Genomic DNA, 19,515 nt, shown 5'->3' with positions numbered 1-19,515 from the left:
CTCGTTGATTGGCCGTGCCGCCCAGAAGATCGGGCTCGGAACATCCTCCACATTTTTCCAGGTACGCTCGAGTTCGGTCTGGGTCATCTTATGTATACCTAGGTAGTCGGGAATCGGTGTTTTCTCAACTTGGGTCCCGACTGTCGAAATACGGAAACCCTTGCGAGATTCGGCACCATTCATCCTGTCTCTGTCGAAGTCGGTATGTTGGCAAGAGCAGCGGCATTGAAGACTGTCTGCCTGCCTGCCTGCCTGCCTGTCTGCCCCTCCAGTTCTGTCCTTTTCTCTCTGTTCACATGTTTTTGCAAACCTCGGTCTCCGAGGCAGCAGTCGCTCGAATGTCCGACTATGTCCGCTTGCCCTGTCAGGCACACACACGCTTGCTGCTGTCACAAGCCTTTTTCTTCCCCGTATTTTGTCTTCTCGGAAGCAGCTCTCCAGAGTCTTGATATTGCTCACTCGTTGCGTCGATCCACAATACCGTCCAGTGTAGTCCTGTCATCTGCTGCCTGTCGTACTTGTATCGTCGCAAGATACGGTCTATCGTGTCCATCGTAGGTGTCGAACTAATAACCTTCCTTTCACCACAGCAGAGAAGCCCAATATAAAAAAAAAAAAAGAAGAATACCCTTCAAAGGCCTCCTCATGGCTGGCGGAAGAGGTGGTGGACGAGGTCCCATGCCCAGAGAAGTCCAAGTGTCAAAGAAGTTGAGCTGGTTGCTGCGCCATGGTGCCGAAAAGGAAGGTCTCCAGCTTGGACAGGGAGGGTACATAAGCATGAAGGATGTTGTAAGTCGATGCCACTTTTTCCTTTTCCTCTTTTGGTTCCCCATTCAGTTTGAAGTCCTGCCTGGTCACAGTTCTCATCTTAAATTATACATCCCCGCTTCCACGGATCCATTGCCAGATACAACATGACAGAAAAAGGAGAAAGCATGAACCTCACGTGTCGCAAAGTGGCGAGGCCAGCGTACTAACCCACCCAGCTCAACAACCGCAATCTGAAGTCCCTAAAAGTCACCTTTGACGAAGTGAAACAAATCGTAGCAGAGAACGATAAACAGCGCTTCTCTCTGATCCACAAATCAGCACTACCATCCTCTTCCGACCCTTCAAGCAAAGAAGCAGAAGCACAACCTCCAGCTAGCACTGCCCAACTCGACTCTTCAACACCCACGGACCCCCCAGACTTCTACATCCGCGCCAACCAAGGCCACTCGCTAGCTCTATCCTCCGAGTCCCTGCTGACACCCATAACGCCCGACACGATCCCGAGCTCGACAATCGTGCACGGCACCACACACGCAGCATGGGTCTCGATCGTCGCCAGCGGCGGGCTGATGAAAATGGGTCGGAACCACATCCATTTCGCATCAGGTCTGCCCGCGCACTTCAAGCCTCTTTCCTCTGAGAACCCCCTCGCACCGCCATCAACAGGCGCAACCGAAGATGCAGCAGCACAACAACAGGAAAAAGACCAGCCGGTGGTGATCTCCGGCATGCGCTCGACCTCGTCGATCCTGATATTCCTCGACCTCGCCTCGGCGATGCGCGACGGCGGCCACAAGTTCTGGCTCAGCGCCAACGGCGTCGTGCTCAGCGAGGGAAACGAAGAGCAGGGATTGATCGGACTGAAGTACTTCAGCAGAGTCGAGGACAGGACTGGGGGGCTGGGCGTTCTGGTGCAGGATGGCGTTGTGGTCAGGGAGGCGCCGGAGGCCTGGGCTAGGAGTAAAGCCAAGTCGGGCGGGGCAAGAAGGAGAGGTGGTGGGAAGAAGGGCGGTGATGAAGGCACGGCTGCTGCCGTTGTCCGTGAGCAGAGTGAAGCACTTGATGGCGCTGAAGCGAGGAAAATCGAGACTACTGCCCAAAGCAGTGAGGACACTGGAAACTAAGCTCTGGGGGCATGATGTATTTGAAGCTGAAGAGTGTATAGAGACTCGACGAGAACGGAAAGAGGATGAGAAACAGGAGAACAGTGTCTCGCCCACGAAACAAGAAAGAAATCATCAGATCATCTAGAAAGCATCGGGGAAGCAACAACCTTGAGCCCCGCTCTATCTGTGACTTTGCATATATAGATATAGATATGTGTGTGAGTGTACAATGATACATCTAACAACAAATATCACTCCCCTCTTTCCCACAAAGAAAAGCCCTCGACCCATGCCAGAGAAGAGAAGGACCAGAATCTCCTTCCACAAGAAGCTAGAAAAGAAGAGAAAGAAGAAAAAAATCAAATCAGCCCCCACAGAGGCTGAGGCAGCTTGTCGAGTTTATGCGGCGAGTTGGGTCGGAATCCGACATAGGCCTCGCGGCGCGCGGGACTACCGGGCTTGGTCACCGACCATGTCTCGAGGCCGTAGTAAGTGGCGATGGAATGGACGAGCCAGCGTCTATTGGGTGAGTTCAGTCAGCAAATTGCTCACAAACGAATAAGAATGAAGGGGAGACGGGAGAAGAAACGTGCCCGAACGCGGCGCCGTGATCGTCGACCAAACTCTCGTAGATCAATTTATCCCGGCGCAGGTGCTCCTCTTCCTTTGCGCGCTTGCGCTCATCGCTCATGGCGCCGTTCCTGCCGACGAAGACAATCTCTTCGTCTTCGCTGTCTGCATCGATCAGACCGTCGTGTTCCATCTCGCGCTGCTTCTGGTCCCAGCTCTCGACGAAGTGGCGGACTTCTTCTTCGAGGTCTTGGAGCATGCCCTTGGCGCATCTCGACTTTTTTCAGCTTGGCCTTGAGCTCGCGAGGCACGCGGCTCGCTGCTTGGTCTTGGAGAGTGCCGTGGGCGCGAGGGTCTTCGGATCGATGCGATCGCTTGTTCGACAGGCTGGATTTGTGCTTGTACTCGGCGTCCCAGAGAGGGGCGAGGAAGTAAGGGACGTTGTGGACTGGATAGGTGGGTCTGACCTCCCAGTCGCTGGGCAGAGGCGGTTGCGCATAAGGGTTGTTCAGCAGGCGATCGTTCTCCCATCTCTGGCGACGGCGGCTGCCTTCCTTGCCCTTGAGCGACGCCTCCCTGCTCTTCAAGCTGTCGCGGCGGACTGGCTCCTTGCGCTTGTAGACGGTGTGGACGGCTTCTTTCTTGTAGACTGGGTATGCAGTGGATTCGACTTCGGCGGGTCTGGTCTCGAGCAGGTTGCGACGGGCGGGTTCGTCGAGTGGGATCTCGATGGCGACTCGGCGCAACGGGGGAAGGGGCGATATCCTGGTGGCCTGGAGACGCTCCGCTGCTTGCTCTACCTGCAGGACACGTTGAGCTCGAACATCCGAAGTACAGACACGCGCAGTGGTAGGCTTACCGTCCAGGCTTCGATGTCTATGGCGGGAGTGCTGTCAACGCCACTCGAATTCGACGGTGGGGGGAAGACGGCCATGATGGAAGACGGCAAAAGTACGGCAGCGGTTGGTGAGCGATAAAGAGACAAAGTCCCGAAAGGAGAAGAGATCAGACAATCAACAGAGTGACTTGTACCGCAGTTGCGTTGTTGTGTATTAAAGGAAATACAAGGGGAAGCAGTGGTGACGATAACGGAATGGAGACGGGGTCGGAAGCGACAAAGGGACAAAGGGACAAAGAGACAAAGAGAGCGGGTCACTGCACCAGTCACAAGTCCATGATACACCGATGACCCGAATACGTACGACTATCTCTCACATCTCTTTTGCATTGGGTTAGTGTGTCGAGATAACCGAACGCCAATCAACTCTTTCCCCGCCAGATCAACGTTGAGTGTGGGTGGAGTGAATAAGCTGTGGAGGTCAAAGTCGCAGCCTATAGTATCCTAAGGTATTGTATGTGATGAGTCAAAGGGACCCAGGTAATACTTGCAAGGTGACTGGATCAGACTGACAGACACCTCTTCCACCTTACACGGACCGCGATGACGCCTACTACACGGATATCTGCCAAAAAATAGTGCCGCGAATAGCACGATCTCGTGACCTGCACTCGCGAAAGACGCATATGTCCACGAGCCGACTACGACTGAGCACGGCTATTCCTCTTCGCAGCACAAGGAGGATAAACGCAAAAAGCAATGGACTAGCCGCGAATCGAACGCGGGACCTTCTCCACTCAGTCAGAGCTGCAGCTTCACGGCTGTAGATGCTAAGAAGACGTTATACCACTAAACCACAAGCCCTTGTGATGGGACTCGAGGCGGTCATGTCGCTTATTGTAGATGTCACTCATTATGCCCTAATCACCACATCAAAACCCCTCATCACCTCGGGACATACTAGGTAGACAATGTCAACGCTACTTGTGCACACGGCCTCGAATGAGTGGAGTTCCTTTGATATAACAATATCTTTTCACCATCAACCTTGAAATATGTTGTAATCTGTACGCCAGATGATTCCCTCTCAATCGATTCATTCTCCGGTAATGTCCCCGACCCTATAAATGCTCGCTCAAGGTTAACCTGTAGATCTCCGAAAGAATGACCACCGGATACGATCTGATGTCAGTGTATGAGGCGCTACTCAGATGTTGTCGTCCGCTCAAAATCGCTTGCCAAAACAAAACACCAATGCCGCTGGGAGTTGACTTTTGCGCAAAATCACTCGTTTGAATGTAAGTCGTTATCTCATTCCGATCATTGCTAGACTCAGAAGTCTAGCACTCGGTCATGGTCTCTGGAATCGTCGTGCTCATCATGCAGATCTGTCGGCGCTCGACGTGCTCTGTCGACTCCTGTCTAGACCCGGGTCCCCAAAGATATCGCGGTCCCTCTGGTACTGGCGAGCAAATTTGGGATCGAGGTTGGTGGGTCCGGAATCGTTTCGGGAAAGGTCAGCATGAGGATCGCTCTCCCAGATAGGTAGGCCGTCGTGAGGCATAGCATCGCCTGATGGTCTGCCATAACCAAACTTTTGCAGCGAGCCATTGATGCCCGTGAGAGCCCATGCAAACACGGCTTGCTCCCGGATCGATTGCATGAAGTCGTGTTGCTCTGGACCGCCAGCGCTGATTGGACTTTGTGCATGAGCATACTGCGGGCCCAAAGCGGGTGCAAACGGCTGAGTGTATGCGGGTTGAGCGCGGGCCTCCACCGAGGGCAAGACCGGCTCCATCGCCCAAGGTGCCGCAAAGAGACCATTCTCGTATGGTCCTTGAGTCCTCGTTGGCACAATTGGGCGAGCACGTCGGAGACATACGACCAGCCCATCGGATGTGCATGAAATGACAGCCTCGAGCTCAATTGGATCCAGAATTGGTTGATCGTTCTGGCGCGACCTACTCCTCTCTTCAGGTGAGATTGGTAGTGACGAAGTCGATGACTCTACCGCTCGAGCGTCCCCAAATATTGCCGCATGTGTCCCCCGCATGGAGGAGCTGGCTCCTGAAGATGTCCTGGAGTCATGAACTTGGTCGGTGTGCATTTCCTCATCTGTAGACATAGTGTTGGAAGCGCTCGAAGTTGCGTTTGACTGGCGTAGTCGCACGCCACCTCCAACATCTTGATCCACACTCGTGTCTGTTGCCATCTCTTCGTCGCTGTCGTCGGCCGAGTCATCAGTATTTTGTGGCTCATCGTCCAGTCTTGGATCTCTGAACCAGAACCGTAAATATGCAATCGAGTCGTTCCCCTTGGCGTTCTCCAAACACTTGACTGCATCAGGGAGACAATTTTCCGAGATGCAGTAGTAGAAGCTACGGCCCCGCATATCATTGGCCGGTATGCCTAAGACATCCTCGATACCACCTGTCGCATACATGATCGTCAGGGTCCTGGTGAAACGATTGAGGAAAAGGGCCGCTCTAGGTTCGTTGCCGAGAGGCTTCGCTGGCTGTCGGAATTTGTCAGAGAGGTGTGACAACATGTGGTATCTCGGGTCCTTGGGAGAGGAAGAAAATAGCCTGCGAATGACCGGGGCTTCTGCTGCTCGCTCTGCTCAAAAGATTAGCATTGGGTGATGCTGTAATGTTGCTAAGCAAAACCCACTCTGGCTCTCCGTGCCGGTTCTGTAGACACTGGTACAGACGATCATCACATCATAGACAATCGTGAAACAGCATTCGCATCCAATCCAGTGGCCCTGTCTGTCTTTGACACGACAATATGCAAGCACCGCAGCCTTGTCCATGGCGATTCCTCGTGCGTGGACTTTCCGCGCATATGGCAGTTCTTCTTCGGGGAAGAATTCCCACGTCGAGTGATTGACGATTTCATCGGGAGTATATCCGAGCACATCGACAATGGAATCGGAGGAATATAGAATCCGAGCCTCGGGCGTCAGGTCTGCATGAAATCATGTTAGCGAACTTGTATGTAACAGCTCAGGGCAGGTATGATTTGACCATGAATAGAGATGAAGGTGAGATCCATGGTTGATAAGTGGTGCCGGGTCTGGTGGAATAGGGCTGAATTCAAGGACAGTAGGGTTGGGTATGTCGACAGGGTACTGTAGTCTTGAAAAGAAAAGAATGGCGGTCCGTCAAGCCTAGGCGGAAAAAGACAAGTCTAGAAGATGAGTTTAAAAAACAAACGGAGCCAGGTGTGGTTCAAGATGTCTGGTCGCCACCAGGGTAGACGTCGAGAATTTATGAGGAAGGCGCAGGACGACGAGACTCTTTGCGCAAGCGAGGAAAGCGCAGCTAGCGAGGTCTCCCGTCCTCGGTAATGTAGACACTACCTCACGCAGGGTGTCGCGATCAGTCGCAACTACCTGGTGCGTGTGCAGAGCCGACGATGTAGGGCCAATGATGCCGGACCAGGTCACAAAGCCCACATGCGAGAGTGCTACTGTATAGGATACAGGATGCGCCCCACCGACTATGTATAATATATAGCGGGGTAAACAGGACCTGATATCTTGGGGGATTCGTGGACGACTGATACTGTTCAGAACGGCGTCTGAGAAAATGCGCAACGGTCGGAGGTGTTGGGTCTGTTTAATATTTTCGAAGTTTGCTTTCCAGAGCTACAAAAATGGAAGAAAGAAACGGGCAAGAGGCAAGACGGGCTGGCCCTCTCTACCATTGGCGTTCTGTTTCTGAAGAGCCGTGGTTTCGGGACATGCCCATGTCCTCCGTCCTAATGCATGTACGTCATCAATCACTCCACTGCGCGGGCACACAGCATCTACACAAGTGCACAAATGTAGGAAAAGGTACCTTATCCTTGTAGGTACGCTTCATGTACTTCGATTGCATGTGCAATCCTGCCGTCCCAGGGATCGTCAAATTCCAATGGAGAAGTACTAGACAACGGCATTAGCAGCGTCAGCAGCCTCGAGTGGGAATGAATAATCTTGGGAATGCGCAATTGACAGGGAAATGGTCTCTGCGGATGCAGGATGTGCGTACCGGTGCGACCCCAAAGCAACGCCGCTGCTGTTCAGCCGTTGCCGATCCGCTCGGCAGTGTGCCTTAAAGTACTATGCCGAGTGTGCATGGCATACCTCAAGCTGCCTCAAAAATGCTACTAACAGGCGGCAGGACCCTTTCGTGCTTCAGGTGCTACGTACAGTGCCTTACCTCATGCACTATCAGAACGAACGACACGAATCACAGCTGGACTTTGGTATTATCACTGTACAGTACTTCGTGCATGGCAGGGATGACAGACTCGGAATATCCGCCGTGAATACTGCTTGTACAGCTGCCGCATGAATATATTGAGGAGCAATCTGCGCTCATATGATGCCAGCCACCGCTTGATTGAACAATGAGATTACACATGCATGTAGACCATTCTAATCAAGTTCTCCAATGCCATGGCTGATTCCTTCTCGTCTGTTGGGCTTCAAAACAAACCGCCCTGCGATTACTCGTTGTTCAATGCGTTGAACTACACAGAGCTTCTGCTTTGCATGCTTTTCATCCATTCGAAAGGTGAGCGTGATTGTAGGCGCGCTTTCTCATTGGCAAATGCACACAAGGTGGTCAACGCAATTCGTAGTCAATCAGAACGTTCACATCCTCGCATCATCCATAATTTCCTTCCCGTGATGTGATATCATGTATTGATTGAGTGCAAACATATCCACAACAGCAAGTTTGATCGTCGATTTAATTAGTTATACATCCGCCAGGCGTCACGAGCATCGGGCCTGGACGCGTCTTCCTTGTTATTGTAGATCAACTCCCACCGCCAGATTTCTTGCCTCGCTCACCTTGCCCCGCTAGGTGGGATACCTAGAGCATGATTATCGATTGAGCAATGGCTTCTGATGGTGACATTCCGCAACTCCATGGCACTTTCCGTCTATTCGATGTAGGTTCTCTGGATCACGCGTTCTCGCTATCGCAGTTTCTCACTGTCAACAGTCGTCCTGGGAAAAGAAACGCATCGATTGTAATTTATCCTCTCGCCTGTATTCCGACCATGATCTAATGCCCAATCAGGTCCGGTGTTCGATGTGAAGTTCTATCCATACGATGTTCCCGATGCCGATCCAATTTTCGCTGTAGTGGAAAGTGGAGATGTTTGTTTGGCCTGGTAGATCCTCTCACATTGAATGCCATCTGATGCCTGTTGTAGGTATTCGTCCTTCGCCCAGATAGTCAGGGCGATACTACGTTCCATACTCTGAAACACATCCGCGATCCCAATGCAAGTAGAACACACCGAATGTGCGCACGATTCTCAATAGCCAACCGATCCTAGGAAAACCTCATACTCAACTCTCTTGCCTGGGCGCAGGATATCAGCACCGGCGATCCTCTGCTGTGTGTCGCTGGTTCGGGATCGAAGTCGATCAAGGTCTTTAATCCATTGACGGGGACTTTGGTCAAGGTCTGTGGTCTATGCAAACAACCAAATGCATGTGTCAATGGACTGATATGTGAAACTCGCAGGTGATTAATGGTCATGGAGGTGTAAGCATGAGACTCCTATATCTGTACACATTATGGTATGATTGCTGACCGCACGATTCTCAGGACATCAATGACCTTGCAGTGTCACCGAGATCGTCTACATTACTGGCGTCTGGCTCTGCTGATTACTCGATCCGACTGTGGACGTTAAATCCGCGTCACCAAAAGCAGCCATGTGCAGCGATATTGGGCGGCGGTGGTCATACTCAGCCCATCCTCACATTGGTATCGCATCCATTCAGCATGCGGTGTGGCACGTGGTCGCTGACCTGTGATAGGGCTTCCACTCCAGCGGCAAGTACTTGATTTCGGGAGGTGAAGACACCATGGTCTGTCTGGTGAGTATGTTAATGCTATCATGCCACTGGGAAATACTAATGCAAGTACCAGTGGGCCGTACCCGACCTATCAGACGAAGAGATGGGCACGGATGTGATCAAGGAGTGTCACTACCCGCTGTTTGCATCGAGTGAGATTCACTCTGATTATGTCGATTGGTGCGTGGAGAGCTCATCGATCTGTTTGAACATCTGCTTATCTAAAGAGTCTCAGCATCGAGTTTTTTGGTGATCTAATCTTGTCGCGCGCTTGCGGAGGCAGCCCGGTCAAGAAACCTACGAAGAGCCCTGATGACTTCAAGAGGAATGATATCATTCTCTGGAAAATTGATGGGTTTCCGCGTGGAGGAGAGGAGTGAGCTTTGTCACCAATGCCTTACCAACTCATAGATACTGACGCCAGTAGTCCTGAACCACCGATTCCTGAACCCGGCGTTCACACTCGCTCAGCATTCGGCGGTCGCTTCCAGCTGCTCTTGACTTTTGAGCTGTGGCCAGCAACACCCTTCTATATGCGCTTTGGTCTTTTCAACCAGCCACACCATCGGCCCATGCTTGCTATGGGCGACGAGCTCAGCAAGTATAGCTTCTGGGACCTCCAGCATCTCTTGGACACCTACGAGCTCGACAACGACACGACAGATACACAGGGTAAATCCGGTGCATCGCGGGGCATTGCAGCGGTCGCGATGCTCCATCCGTGCTACTCCCTTTCAGTTATATGTCGGTACTGACAGCAGGATACAGGGACTACGAGCGACTCTGAGGACGATGATGAATCAGCCAGTGAGTCCCACCAGCCGCCCGATACTGAAAATACTCTAGACGCAACTCATCATTTCCCACTTCTTGCAAACGTACGACTGGACACTCTCAGTAGCCACTGACAACGATATAGCAAAACCGCTCACAGTGTTGTCGGATCCTCTCAAGCCTATCCCTGCTCACAAACTGATTCATATACCCGGGTCACTGAATTTTGCATGTCGGCAGGTCGCGTGGAGTTATTGTGGGAAATGGTGTATTGCAGTGGGTGACTATGGTATGATTGTTGCGTTCAAAAGATGGTCTTAAGCCTGGGGGAAATGGGATTGCAAGAGGTTTCTGGGTCTAGCATGCGACGGCCCCCAATGTGTTTCTACTAAGTAGAGTAGGGTAGACAAGGTCACAACAGAAGAAGTGCCACCAATACAACAGCAATAGTCTAAGTCAAAGACTCTTGCCCCACCCATCCGCGCTTCAAACTCCCCTCTCCATCCACATCCACTCCATGACCATCAAGATCGCCCTGACAGGCCACAGCACAAAAACCAAAACCTGCCATACCATGACACCAATCCTGACCAACACAACCAAAACACCCAAAAGCAACGCGAACCTTCTACCGACTCGAACTAAAACCCTCAACGCGTCCAATCGTGCTGTCGGATCTGCTGTTTCGTCTGTTATGATGTTCAATGCGTGGATAGTTGTAGGGTTCGAAGACCATGTTCTTCGTGTCCACTTGAAGAATAGAGTGATACCTCTTGCTAAGGCGTGTGTGATGTGACTTCCAACAAGAGCGGGGTCGTGAGGGAGGGTATTCTTCAGAGCACGAGAGTGTCGTGTGAAGGGTACAGCAGAGCTTGGATTCTCATCCGCGTGATTGTCGGATGAACGAGAACGCATCGTCAAGTCCACCGGTGTCGTAACTTCTCGCTGCTCCTGCGCGGTTTCGGGATGTATGATGCGCACGCGAGGCAGATGTCTGAAGTCGCGGAATCTGCCGGCCTTGGACTCGTCGGCTCGTGTTGTTCGAGTGGCGGAAGCTTGCACGATCAAAGACGCTGGCGCAGGGGTGACTAGGAGGACTTCTTTTTCTGCTGCTGACTTGGTCGTTATTGCTGTTGCGCTTGAGGCGCGGCGGTCTTTGATGGCTCGTGGAGAGCCTATGGGTTTGCGCTTTATGTGGTGGAAGTGTTTCTGTACTGGTGTGTAGCTGCCGGGCATGTCGATTGTCGTTCGTGGTATGCTGTCTATGCTGCTGGAGGATGTAGATCGTAAGGCCTGCAGAGTGGGAGGAAGTGACTCCCCATCGGTGCATCGGCTCAATGAAGGCATCTGGATTACTCTGTTAGTAGCATACCCTGCGCTTGGCTCACTTTCCGCTTGACGTCCTTCCGATGCGTGCAACCGTAATTTCTGTACCGCTTCTGCGAATTTCCTGGGTCCTGCACCCCCACTGATCATGCGGCCATTCAGACCAGATGTCGAATGACTTTCATGTTGTGTGCGTTGTGCGAGAGACGTGAGCTGAGAGCTGCGCGTTTCCACCTTCTCGAATGGTCGAGGATCTCTGCCCGATGGCATAGGAATAATGAAGCGATCTGTAGGCGGTCTACCAGCCGCACGTGTTGCTGCGATGTTCGCATGGATCATCTTAGGTTGAGCTTGCTCGACAATCGCCTCGACGGACCATCCTGAGTCGTGTTGCATCCATCGTGACGATGTGGATCTGTACTGCTTCTTCCGCGCGTTCTGGCCGCACTGTCTGGAGATATGTTTGACGGGTGATACTTGGAGATCGGTGTGGCTGTATAGTCGTAACGCTTCGCCTGGGGTCAGTGGGGTCCGTGGTGTATGTACCGTGGCGACGCTTGGGCTGATCAGACCAGTCCTCGGGTTGGCTGCGCGAGCTGTCAAGTAATCTCCAGTGTCCTTGATACCCATCTCTCGAGATCAGAGATGGTACAAGGTCTCTATGAGTGATCGAATTTGATGGACAGTTGTGGTAGGCTGGCGTCCAGGTGTCGGGTTGGACGAATTAGCAGATACTGGCCAATAAGTAATGCGAGGGCATCCAAAAGCCGTCAAGAAGATACTCTGGCGGTCGCTCCATAATCACGGCAAAGGAGTCTGTTTTGCGATGCGGAATGGAGATTCGTTGGCTGAACAACAACGCGTGTCGTCAGTCAGGTGTGCCTTCCTTGACAGCATTCCTATGTCTCGATCGTCGCGTCGATCTCCGCATACTGGAGCCATTGGTCATTTATGCCCTTTTTCCACACTTGCACGAGACCATCGTCTCCAGTAGACACCAGTAGATCACCTGGAGAAAAGTCAGTATATATTAGTTCATGCTTACATGGCAATGTATTACCTGATTGCGAGAATGCGACCCGCCATGCCGCTCCTTCATGAGCAGGAAGTTCCTTGACGAGCTTCGCTTCCTGGGTGACCTTACCCGGTCTACCGTCTTCCTCATTCCGCCCACCACGAGTCTGCCCAGCCAAGCCAGCGCCTATACCAGATTTTGCTTGACGTGCAACTGATGCTTTAGATAACTTTACAGGAGTGGTGTCATCCGTATGACCATTCTCATGCGTCTCTGTCGGTAAGTCTGATGCACCAGGTGTGTGGAGCTCGTATACTCTGACGTGACCGTCTTTGCTAGCCGCAGCGATTACATCGAACCCACGCATGGAACCATTGGCCCACGCCACATCTCTGATCAGGCTCTTTGACGACGTGAACTCTGCAGCAGTAAAAAACTTTCGGTCCTTGTCGGTGCGAAAGATTTTGACCTTATCCATGACGGAGACAGCCAGGGAGAGACTCTTGCGATCAAGACCTGCCAGGATGGCGGGCCAGGCAGGCAACTTCTCGTGGTGCCAACATAGTCTGAAGCTGGTTTCCTCGTTTCTTGGTGGAGTTTTGCATAGATAGTCTTGCCACAAATCGTTCCAGTCCGACAGGTTGTCATGGTCAATTGGCTCGCTTATTGATAGGTAGCCATCCCGCGAGATGAGAGCGAGATATGTCTCTGTGCCAATATTCTTGAAATCCAGAGACATGTAAGGTACGCGGGTGGGAGATAGTTGCTGGTAGATTCTCTTGAAGCGACGACCTGACATTGGACTTTCCAAGACATCTTCTTGCCAGATACGTAGATTACCATCCTCGCCGATACTTCCAAGAATTTCACCCACGAACGGACCGTTCCATTTGACCTGCGATACATATGAGATACAATGTTTGCAGGTATCGACTCAAATTACAGGCATTCATTTGGGACAGTAGAGAGGACTTACGTCAGTCACTTCCGCATCATGAGCTTTCCATACGTCCAGGAGCACCCAGCCCTCATCCTTACGGTCCCATACCTTCAGTCGATGATCGGAAGATGCGGTCACCATACGAGTGCCGTAGAAGTTGTAATCAACAGCCAGTACCAGATCATTATGACCGTGAGGGAATCGGTGAAAACCGGTCTCCATCTTTAATGTGTAGAAATTCAGTAGCTAATATTGAATTGTCATACAGTGATGTTGTATGGACGCGACCAATACGATTTTTGTATGATGGTACGATCGGGATATAGATCGATGGTAGTATATCAGCTTAACTCTCCAGCGCAACTCGAGTCAATGAATTACCATGGTATAAGTGGTCTTGTGTCATGAAAGAAAGATGCCTTCGACGTACGATATATACGCTGACTCGCCGATGGATATCGATATCTAATCATGAGTCAGGGATTTGCACTAATCAACCATCCAGACCCTGGCTGACCCTGAGTTCACGACGCATTGCATGGCATGTGAAAGTTGACACTTTGCAATAAACATAACATCAATTTCACTTCTACATCTTTGAGGCAAGGGGAGGAAAAAAGGCGAATATACTACTAATGGCTTCGCCCGAGTTTTGATACTATTAAACAACATGAACGGCGAATTGGATACCACTGAAACGTGGTCACTGCTGACCTGTTCCGTGGCTTGCTTGAGCATGTTGTATAAGAGCTGGGGAGAAGATGGAGCACCATTGTTCGCGTCGCTCGCGTTGAGTGGACTAGCATTTTCCGCGACATACTCGATAATCAGATGGACTGGGGAAGCATTCATGAAGGCTGGCCGGAAGGGCAAGGATATGTCGAAGAAGGTAGCCGTTGAGATGTTTGTTCATACCATCTTTTTTCCAACTATGTCATGTACGTGCTGATGGTTGTGCAATAGTCCTGAGATGATGGGTCTGGTCAGTGCCTTGGCATATTTGCTATGTATAATCGCCTTCCTCCCATTCGCCTTCAAGCAAGACATCGTCGCCGTTACTTCAGGAGGTGGAAACAAGGATGTGGTTGTGAAAGTCCATGAAGTTGAGACCGGTCGTTTCTTACACCACTTTCCGATTGAGAAGGTCAGTGTCATCGGGACGCTGAAGATGTTTACTGTGGATCTAATGCGCAGTAGTTGGCTGCATACGGCTTCGCATACGGAACCATTGCGACAGTGATCATTCTAGGTATCATTGATGACTTCTTCGACATTCGATGGAGACACAAGTTCTTCATCCCTGCTTTTGCTTCACTCCCTATCCTCGGTCTATATTTCATCGACTTTGGAGTGACACATGTTGTGGTCCCGGTTCCCTTGCAGCCATATCTTGGAGAGCTAGTCGACCTCGGTATGTTCTGTTCAAGAAACGAGAGAGAGATCGACTAACAAGACGCTCAGGATCACTCTACTACCTTTACATGTCTGCTATTTCCATTTTCTGCACGAACAGCATCAACATCTTGGCCGGCATCAACGGCATTGAAGTGGCACAGTCGGTGGTCATCGGGTTATTGCTTCTGCTAAACGACAGCTTCTATCTGATACCATCCGCTCCTCACCCGCACCCAGCAGAAGACTCACATTTGTTTTCCGTCTACCTGCTATTACCATTCATCGGAGTCTCCTTGGCACTGCTCAAACACAACTGGTTCCCTGCAAAAGTGTTTGTTGGAGACACTTACTGTTACTTTGCTGGCATGGTGTTTGCTGTTGTGGGAATCATGGGCCACTTCAGCAAGACGTTGTTGCTCTTGTTTGTGCCACAAATCTTCAACTTTGTGTACTCGGTGCCTCAGCTCGCTGGCATAGTACCGTGTCCCAGGCACCGTCTACCAAGATTCAATTCACGGAATGGCTTACTCGAACCGTCGAGGGCAGTCATGTCTCCCGACAAGCCCCTGAATACAACTGTCGGCGAGGTACTGAAGATACTGCACAAAATACGCCTCGTGGACGTTGAGACGGACGACAAGGGAAAAGTCACGTCAGTCTCGAATTTCACCATCCTCAATCTGTGGCTTGTTTGGAGGGGACCCAAGAGGGAGGACCGTCTTGCCATCGAAATAGTCGTCATGCAGACGGTAGTGGGTCTACTGGGTTTGTTGGTGCGCCATCGTCTCGCGCTTCTCGTATTTTCGCAAGATAACCGATATTACAATGTGGTTTAAAGCTGCCATGACATACTGTACGGCAGATAGGGTATTAAAAACTAGGTAATTTGTGTACACGGTCTCACATTACTTCCATCAAATGTTGTCTTTTGTATCAATGTCCGAAGATCGGATGGCGGACCGCTGTGAACAAGTCCCCAAAGACCCAAAGCAGCAGGAGGCTTTCGTGTTGTATGAGCGAGAGGTGGACCTTGCTCAGCGATATCAGCGGATCTGCAGTCAGGTACTGTGTCTCGTACAGCAAAAGTGTAGATGTTTGTCTCACGGGCACTGCAGCAGAGGCGGTATCGGCAGTGAGTAACAGTGTGGAGATATCGCTGACCCTCTGAGCCGGCGACAAGCGCTAGTGCTGAGACACAAAGTGCGACAAATGCCTCTCTGGCAGATCTACGAGGGCGATTCCGGAGGTCTGACGCGACTTCCGATCGTCAAAGGCGGGGCAAAGTAGCTTTTGAGCAGCGAATCATCGCCACTTGTTTGTAATAATCGCCCACTCCGCCGACATCGGCTCCCTCTGATATACAGAAATCGACATAGAAAGACAAACCGAACCCCTCCGCTGCTGCTGGAAGGAGGAGAAGACGTCTCTGCTAAAATCTATTTTCCTCCCATATCCCAATCTTCTCACGCTTGAACGACTTTCTGTCATCAGTCCCGTTTTCATTTAGTCCTACTCACTTGCAATATACCCCATTGATCACTCTCTATCAGTAACAGAGAGAAAAAAAAAAAAAATAACCAGCAAAATGCCTGGCGTCGTCACAGGTCCTAGGACCCTCTATGACAAGGTCTTTCAAGACCACATTGTTGACGAGAAGGAGGATGGCACAGTCTTGTTATACATTGACAGACATCTTGTGCACGAGGTCACGTCACCACAGGCCTTTGAAGGTCTCCGAAATGCCAGCAGGAAGGTGAGAAGACCTGACTGCACCCTCGTCACTGTCGACCACAACATTCCTACCGCATCAAGAAAGAGCTTCAAGAATGCTGGTACTTTCATCGAAGAGGCCGACTCGAGAATACAATGTGTCACTCTGGAGGACAACGTCAAGGAGTTCAACCTTACCTACTTTGGTATGGGCGACAAGAGACAAGGAATTGTCCACATCATTGGGCCCGAGCAGGGTTTCACTCTCCCCGCCACCACTGTTGTCTGCGGTGACTCCCACACCTCTACCCACGGTGCCTTTGGCGCTTTGGCTTTCGGTATTGGTACCAGTGAGGTCGAGCACGTCCTCGCCACCCAGACTCTCATCACCAAGAGGAGTAAGAACATGAGAGTGCAAGTCGACGGACAGCTTGCTCCTGGTGTCAGCAGCAAGGATGTCGTTCTTTACGTCATTGGACAGATCGGTACTGCCGGCGGTACCGGAGCCGTTATTGAGTTTTGCGGCAGTGCCATTCGTGGTCTGTCCATGGAGGCTAGAATGTCCATCTGCAACATGTCCATCGAGGGTGGAGCCAGAGCAGGCATGGTTGCACCAGACGAGATTACCTTTGAGTACCTCAAGGGGAAGCCCCTTGCACCCAAGTACAACAGCGCCGAGTGGAAGAAGGCCGTCGCATACTGGAAGAGCTTGAAGAGTGACGAGGGAGCCAAGTACGATATCGATGTCTTCATTGATGCCAAGGACATCGAGCCTACCGTCTCCTGGGGAACTTCCCCCGAGGACGTCGTGCCTATTTCCGGTGTTGTGCCCAGCCCTGATGACTTCGAGAAGGAGGACAAGAAGAAGGCCTGCAAGAGAGCTCTCGAGTACATGGGTTTGACTTCAGGCACCAAGATGGAGGACATTACCCTCGACAAGGTCTTCATCGGATCATGCACAAACGCCCGTATCGAAGACTTGAGAATCGCTTCCAAGATCGTCACTGGCAAGAAGGTTGCCTCAAATATCAAGCGCGCTATGATCGTGCCCGGATCTGGCCTGGTCAAGGAGATGGCCGAGCAGGAAGGCCTTGACAAGATCTTCGTCGATGCTGGCTTCGAGTGGAGAGAAGCAGGCTGCTCCATGTGTCTCGGCATGAACCCCGATATCCTTTCGCCCAAGGAGCGTTGTGCTTCTACCTCGAACCGTAACTTTGAGGGCAGACAGGGAGCCCAGGGCCGCACTCACTTGATGTCGCCTGCAATGGCCGCTGCATGTGCCCTTGCTGGTAAGTTGGCTGACGTCCGCAAGGTCGCTGGTTTCGAGCAAGTCACCGGCAAGGCACCCAACAAGGTCGAGGTCGAGGCAGCCCACGCCATGGACCCCGAGTCGGATGCAGACCTCGAGGAGATCATGGATTTGGACGAGACATCGCAGGGCAACACCGTCGAGTCGGGTGCACCTGCCTCGGCTGGCATGATCAAGTTCACCCAGCTCAAGGGTATCGCCGCCCCGATGGACCGCGCCAACGTCGACACCGACGCCATCATTCCCAAGCAATTCCTCAAGACGATCAAGCGTTCCGGTCTCGGTGGTGCTCTCTTCAACGACTGGCGCTACAAGCCCGACGGTAGCAACAACCCTGACTTCGTCCTCAACCAGCCTCCTTACGACAAGGCCAAGATCCTTGTTGTGCAGGGACCCAACTTCGGATGTGGTTCATCCCGTGAGCACGCTCCCTGGGCCCTTCTTGACTTCGGCATCCTCTGCATTATCGCCGAGTCCTTCGGCGACATCTTCTTCAACAACACCTTCAAGAACGGCATGTTGCCCATCCGAATCGAAGACCGCGCCACCCTCGACAAAGTCTTCGCCGAAGCCGCCGCCGGCCGCGAGATCGAAGTCGACCTCGTCAACCAAAAGATCAACCGCGCTGACGGCTCCGAGATCTGCTCGTTCGACGTCGAGGCCTTCCGAAAACACTGTCTCGTCAACGGCCTCGACGACATCGGTCTCACCATGCAACAGGGCGACAAGATCGCGCGTTTCGAGAAGAGGAGGACGCAGGAGACGCCCTGGTTGGACGGATCCGGCTACCTTCGCCGGGATCGCAAGGGTCCCGTCGAGGTCAAGGCTGCTCCTGTCCCCAAGACCAACCGGGGTGAGGAGAAGGACGAGCCCCTCGAGTGGTAGACGTTTTGTCACGAATCAAAGTCGTCTGTCTGCGTTAACGAAGGTCGTCTCCTTTTTTGTTATCGAGGCTATAGCATATCATTAGCAACCCTTGTTTTTTTTCTGTTTCTGGTTTCTTTTCTTCTAGGGGATCTTACCCTGAATGACATGACATGCATCGATATCGTACCTACGGCAGTAGGGGGATTAATAATCAAAAGGGGAAAAAAAGTCATCAGCATCCTGAAACCAATCTCTCTGTCCTTATTTGCTGTGCCAGTCTGTGAACGTGCCTATTCTGTGTAAAGAGATGCTTGCATCCAACTCGATGCGACCCGAGCTGTGCAGTTTAAAACAAACAGTGAGGTGCCCGTTCTGTCTCGCCATATCGCATCGATACCCAACCCTGTCTGTCCATAACCTAAAGCGAGTAGATCCCCAAACCAAGTAAATACAGGGAGCTCGAACGACGAGTGTGAGTTCCGAACAACATGTGGATGTAGAAGCTCATCCCATCTCGCCGCGCCATCTCATACCCAACCCTGTCCGTGACGCAAAGTACATTTCAAAGAGACGATGAGTGTGAGACTCGAACGCGACAAGGTATGTATGTATGTATAAACAAAATAGACAGGACAAGATCTTTAGTGCGAGAGTGTCAATCATCGTCGTCGTCGAGATGAGTGACCAACCATCCGTCCAAATCACCTTTCTCTCTGTACGTCGATGTGTGTCGATCCACTTCCCTTCTAGCATATATGTCATGCACGTGAGATGGTCAAGGTAGGTGGCGATAACTAGGTAGCTTCGACTTGGTTTTCAATTAGTCTAGCTGTCTTGACTAGGGAGGTGAGGCAGGACTTTCCTAGATGGAAATCGATATGTAAGGATAGGCAAAGGGTCGAATGTTCATTTTCTGCCGCTCATTTTCTTCATTTCTTGGCCCCGTCGTGATGTTGATGTTGTTGTTGATGATGATGAAGGTGCAAAATACTCAAGTATCGTAACATACAGATGATAGTCTGAAGATT

General features: G+C 51.5%; 8 protein-coding genes across 10 annotated transcripts; 4 read left to right on the top strand and 4 right to left on the bottom strand.

The window, feature by feature from the left end:
- Nucleotides 1-645: 645 nt before the first annotated feature.
- AAFC00_004585 (uncharacterized protein) lies at nt 646-1,895 on the top strand (the record flags this gene model as incomplete). The annotated part of the gene is made up of 2 exons (XM_069344249.1): nt 646-789; nt 987-1,895. 2 exons carry the CDS (start codon nt 646-648, stop codon nt 1,893-1,895), a joined length of 1,053 nt encoding a protein of 350 aa, XP_069196670.1.
- A 662-nt stretch (nt 1,896-2,557) lies between these two features.
- Nucleotides 2,558-3,381, bottom strand: AAFC00_004584 (uncharacterized protein; the record flags this gene model as incomplete). The annotated part of the gene is made up of 2 exons (XM_069348571.1): nt 2,558-3,247; nt 3,307-3,381. 2 exons carry the CDS (start codon nt 3,379-3,381, stop codon nt 2,558-2,560), a joined length of 765 nt encoding a protein of 254 aa, XP_069196669.1.
- A 1,282-nt stretch (nt 3,382-4,663) lies between these two features.
- Nucleotides 4,664-6,339, bottom strand: AAFC00_004583 (uncharacterized protein; the record flags this gene model as incomplete). The annotated part of the gene is made up of 3 exons (XM_069344248.1): nt 4,664-5,901; nt 5,956-6,252; nt 6,312-6,339. 3 exons carry the CDS (start codon nt 6,337-6,339, stop codon nt 4,664-4,666), a joined length of 1,563 nt encoding a protein of 520 aa, XP_069196668.1.
- A 1,836-nt stretch (nt 6,340-8,175) lies between these two features.
- AAFC00_004582 (uncharacterized protein) lies at nt 8,176-10,246 on the top strand (the record flags this gene model as incomplete). 3 transcript variants are annotated; one of them, XM_069347775.1, is made up of 13 exons in its annotated part: nt 8,176-8,229; nt 8,283-8,310; nt 8,361-8,440; nt 8,497-8,568; nt 8,623-8,751; nt 8,814-8,834; nt 8,898-9,059; nt 9,113-9,172; nt 9,225-9,331; nt 9,387-9,514; nt 9,563-9,823; nt 9,920-9,958; nt 10,071-10,246. In XM_069347775.1, 13 exons carry the CDS (start codon nt 8,176-8,178, stop codon nt 10,244-10,246), a joined length of 1,317 nt encoding a protein of 438 aa, XP_069196665.1. The 3 variants fall into 3 exon arrangements, with proteins under 3 accessions (XP_069196665.1, XP_069196667.1, XP_069196666.1); XM_069344247.1 differs by having other exon boundaries at nt 9,387-9,527; nt 9,579-9,823; XM_069347774.1 differs by having other exon boundaries at nt 9,387-9,527; nt 9,576-9,823.
- A 165-nt stretch (nt 10,247-10,411) lies between these two features.
- AAFC00_004581 (uncharacterized protein) lies at nt 10,412-11,881 on the bottom strand (the record flags this gene model as incomplete). Its single annotated transcript, XM_069344246.1, has 1 exon — nt 10,412-11,881. One exon carries the CDS (start codon nt 11,879-11,881, stop codon nt 10,412-10,414), a length of 1,470 nt encoding a protein of 489 aa, XP_069196664.1.
- A 269-nt stretch (nt 11,882-12,150) lies between these two features.
- On the bottom strand, nt 12,151-13,428 carry AAFC00_004580 (uncharacterized protein; the record flags this gene model as incomplete). Its single annotated transcript, XM_069344245.1, has 3 exons — nt 12,151-12,260; nt 12,312-13,161; nt 13,243-13,428. The coding sequence occupies 3 exons, from the start codon at nt 13,426-13,428 to the stop codon at nt 12,151-12,153; spliced, it is 1,146 nt and encodes a 381-aa protein (XP_069196663.1).
- Nucleotides 13,429-13,876: 448 nt separating this feature from the next.
- Nucleotides 13,877-15,437, top strand: AAFC00_004579 (uncharacterized protein; the record flags this gene model as incomplete). Its single annotated transcript, XM_069344243.1, has 4 exons — nt 13,877-14,109; nt 14,170-14,350; nt 14,404-14,617; nt 14,668-15,437. The coding sequence occupies 4 exons, from the start codon at nt 13,877-13,879 to the stop codon at nt 15,435-15,437; spliced, it is 1,398 nt and encodes a 465-aa protein (XP_069196662.1).
- Nucleotides 15,438-16,186: 749 nt separating this feature from the next.
- On the top strand, nt 16,187-18,505 carry AAFC00_004578 (uncharacterized protein; the record flags this gene model as incomplete). The annotated part of the gene is made up of 1 exon (XM_069344242.1): nt 16,187-18,505. One exon carries the CDS (start codon nt 16,187-16,189, stop codon nt 18,503-18,505), a length of 2,319 nt encoding a protein of 772 aa, XP_069196661.1.
- Between the last annotated feature and the right edge of the window lie 1,010 nt (nt 18,506-19,515).

Source organism: Neodothiora populina, assembly GCF_041146345.1.
Source record: "Neodothiora populina strain CPC 39397 chromosome Unknown canker_contig_3, whole genome shotgun sequence".
NCBI lineage: Eukaryota > Fungi > Ascomycota > Dothideomycetes > Dothideales > Dothioraceae > Neodothiora > Neodothiora populina.
Note: the sequence above shows the minus strand (reverse complement) of the source record. Positions and strands in the feature narration are given on the sequence as shown.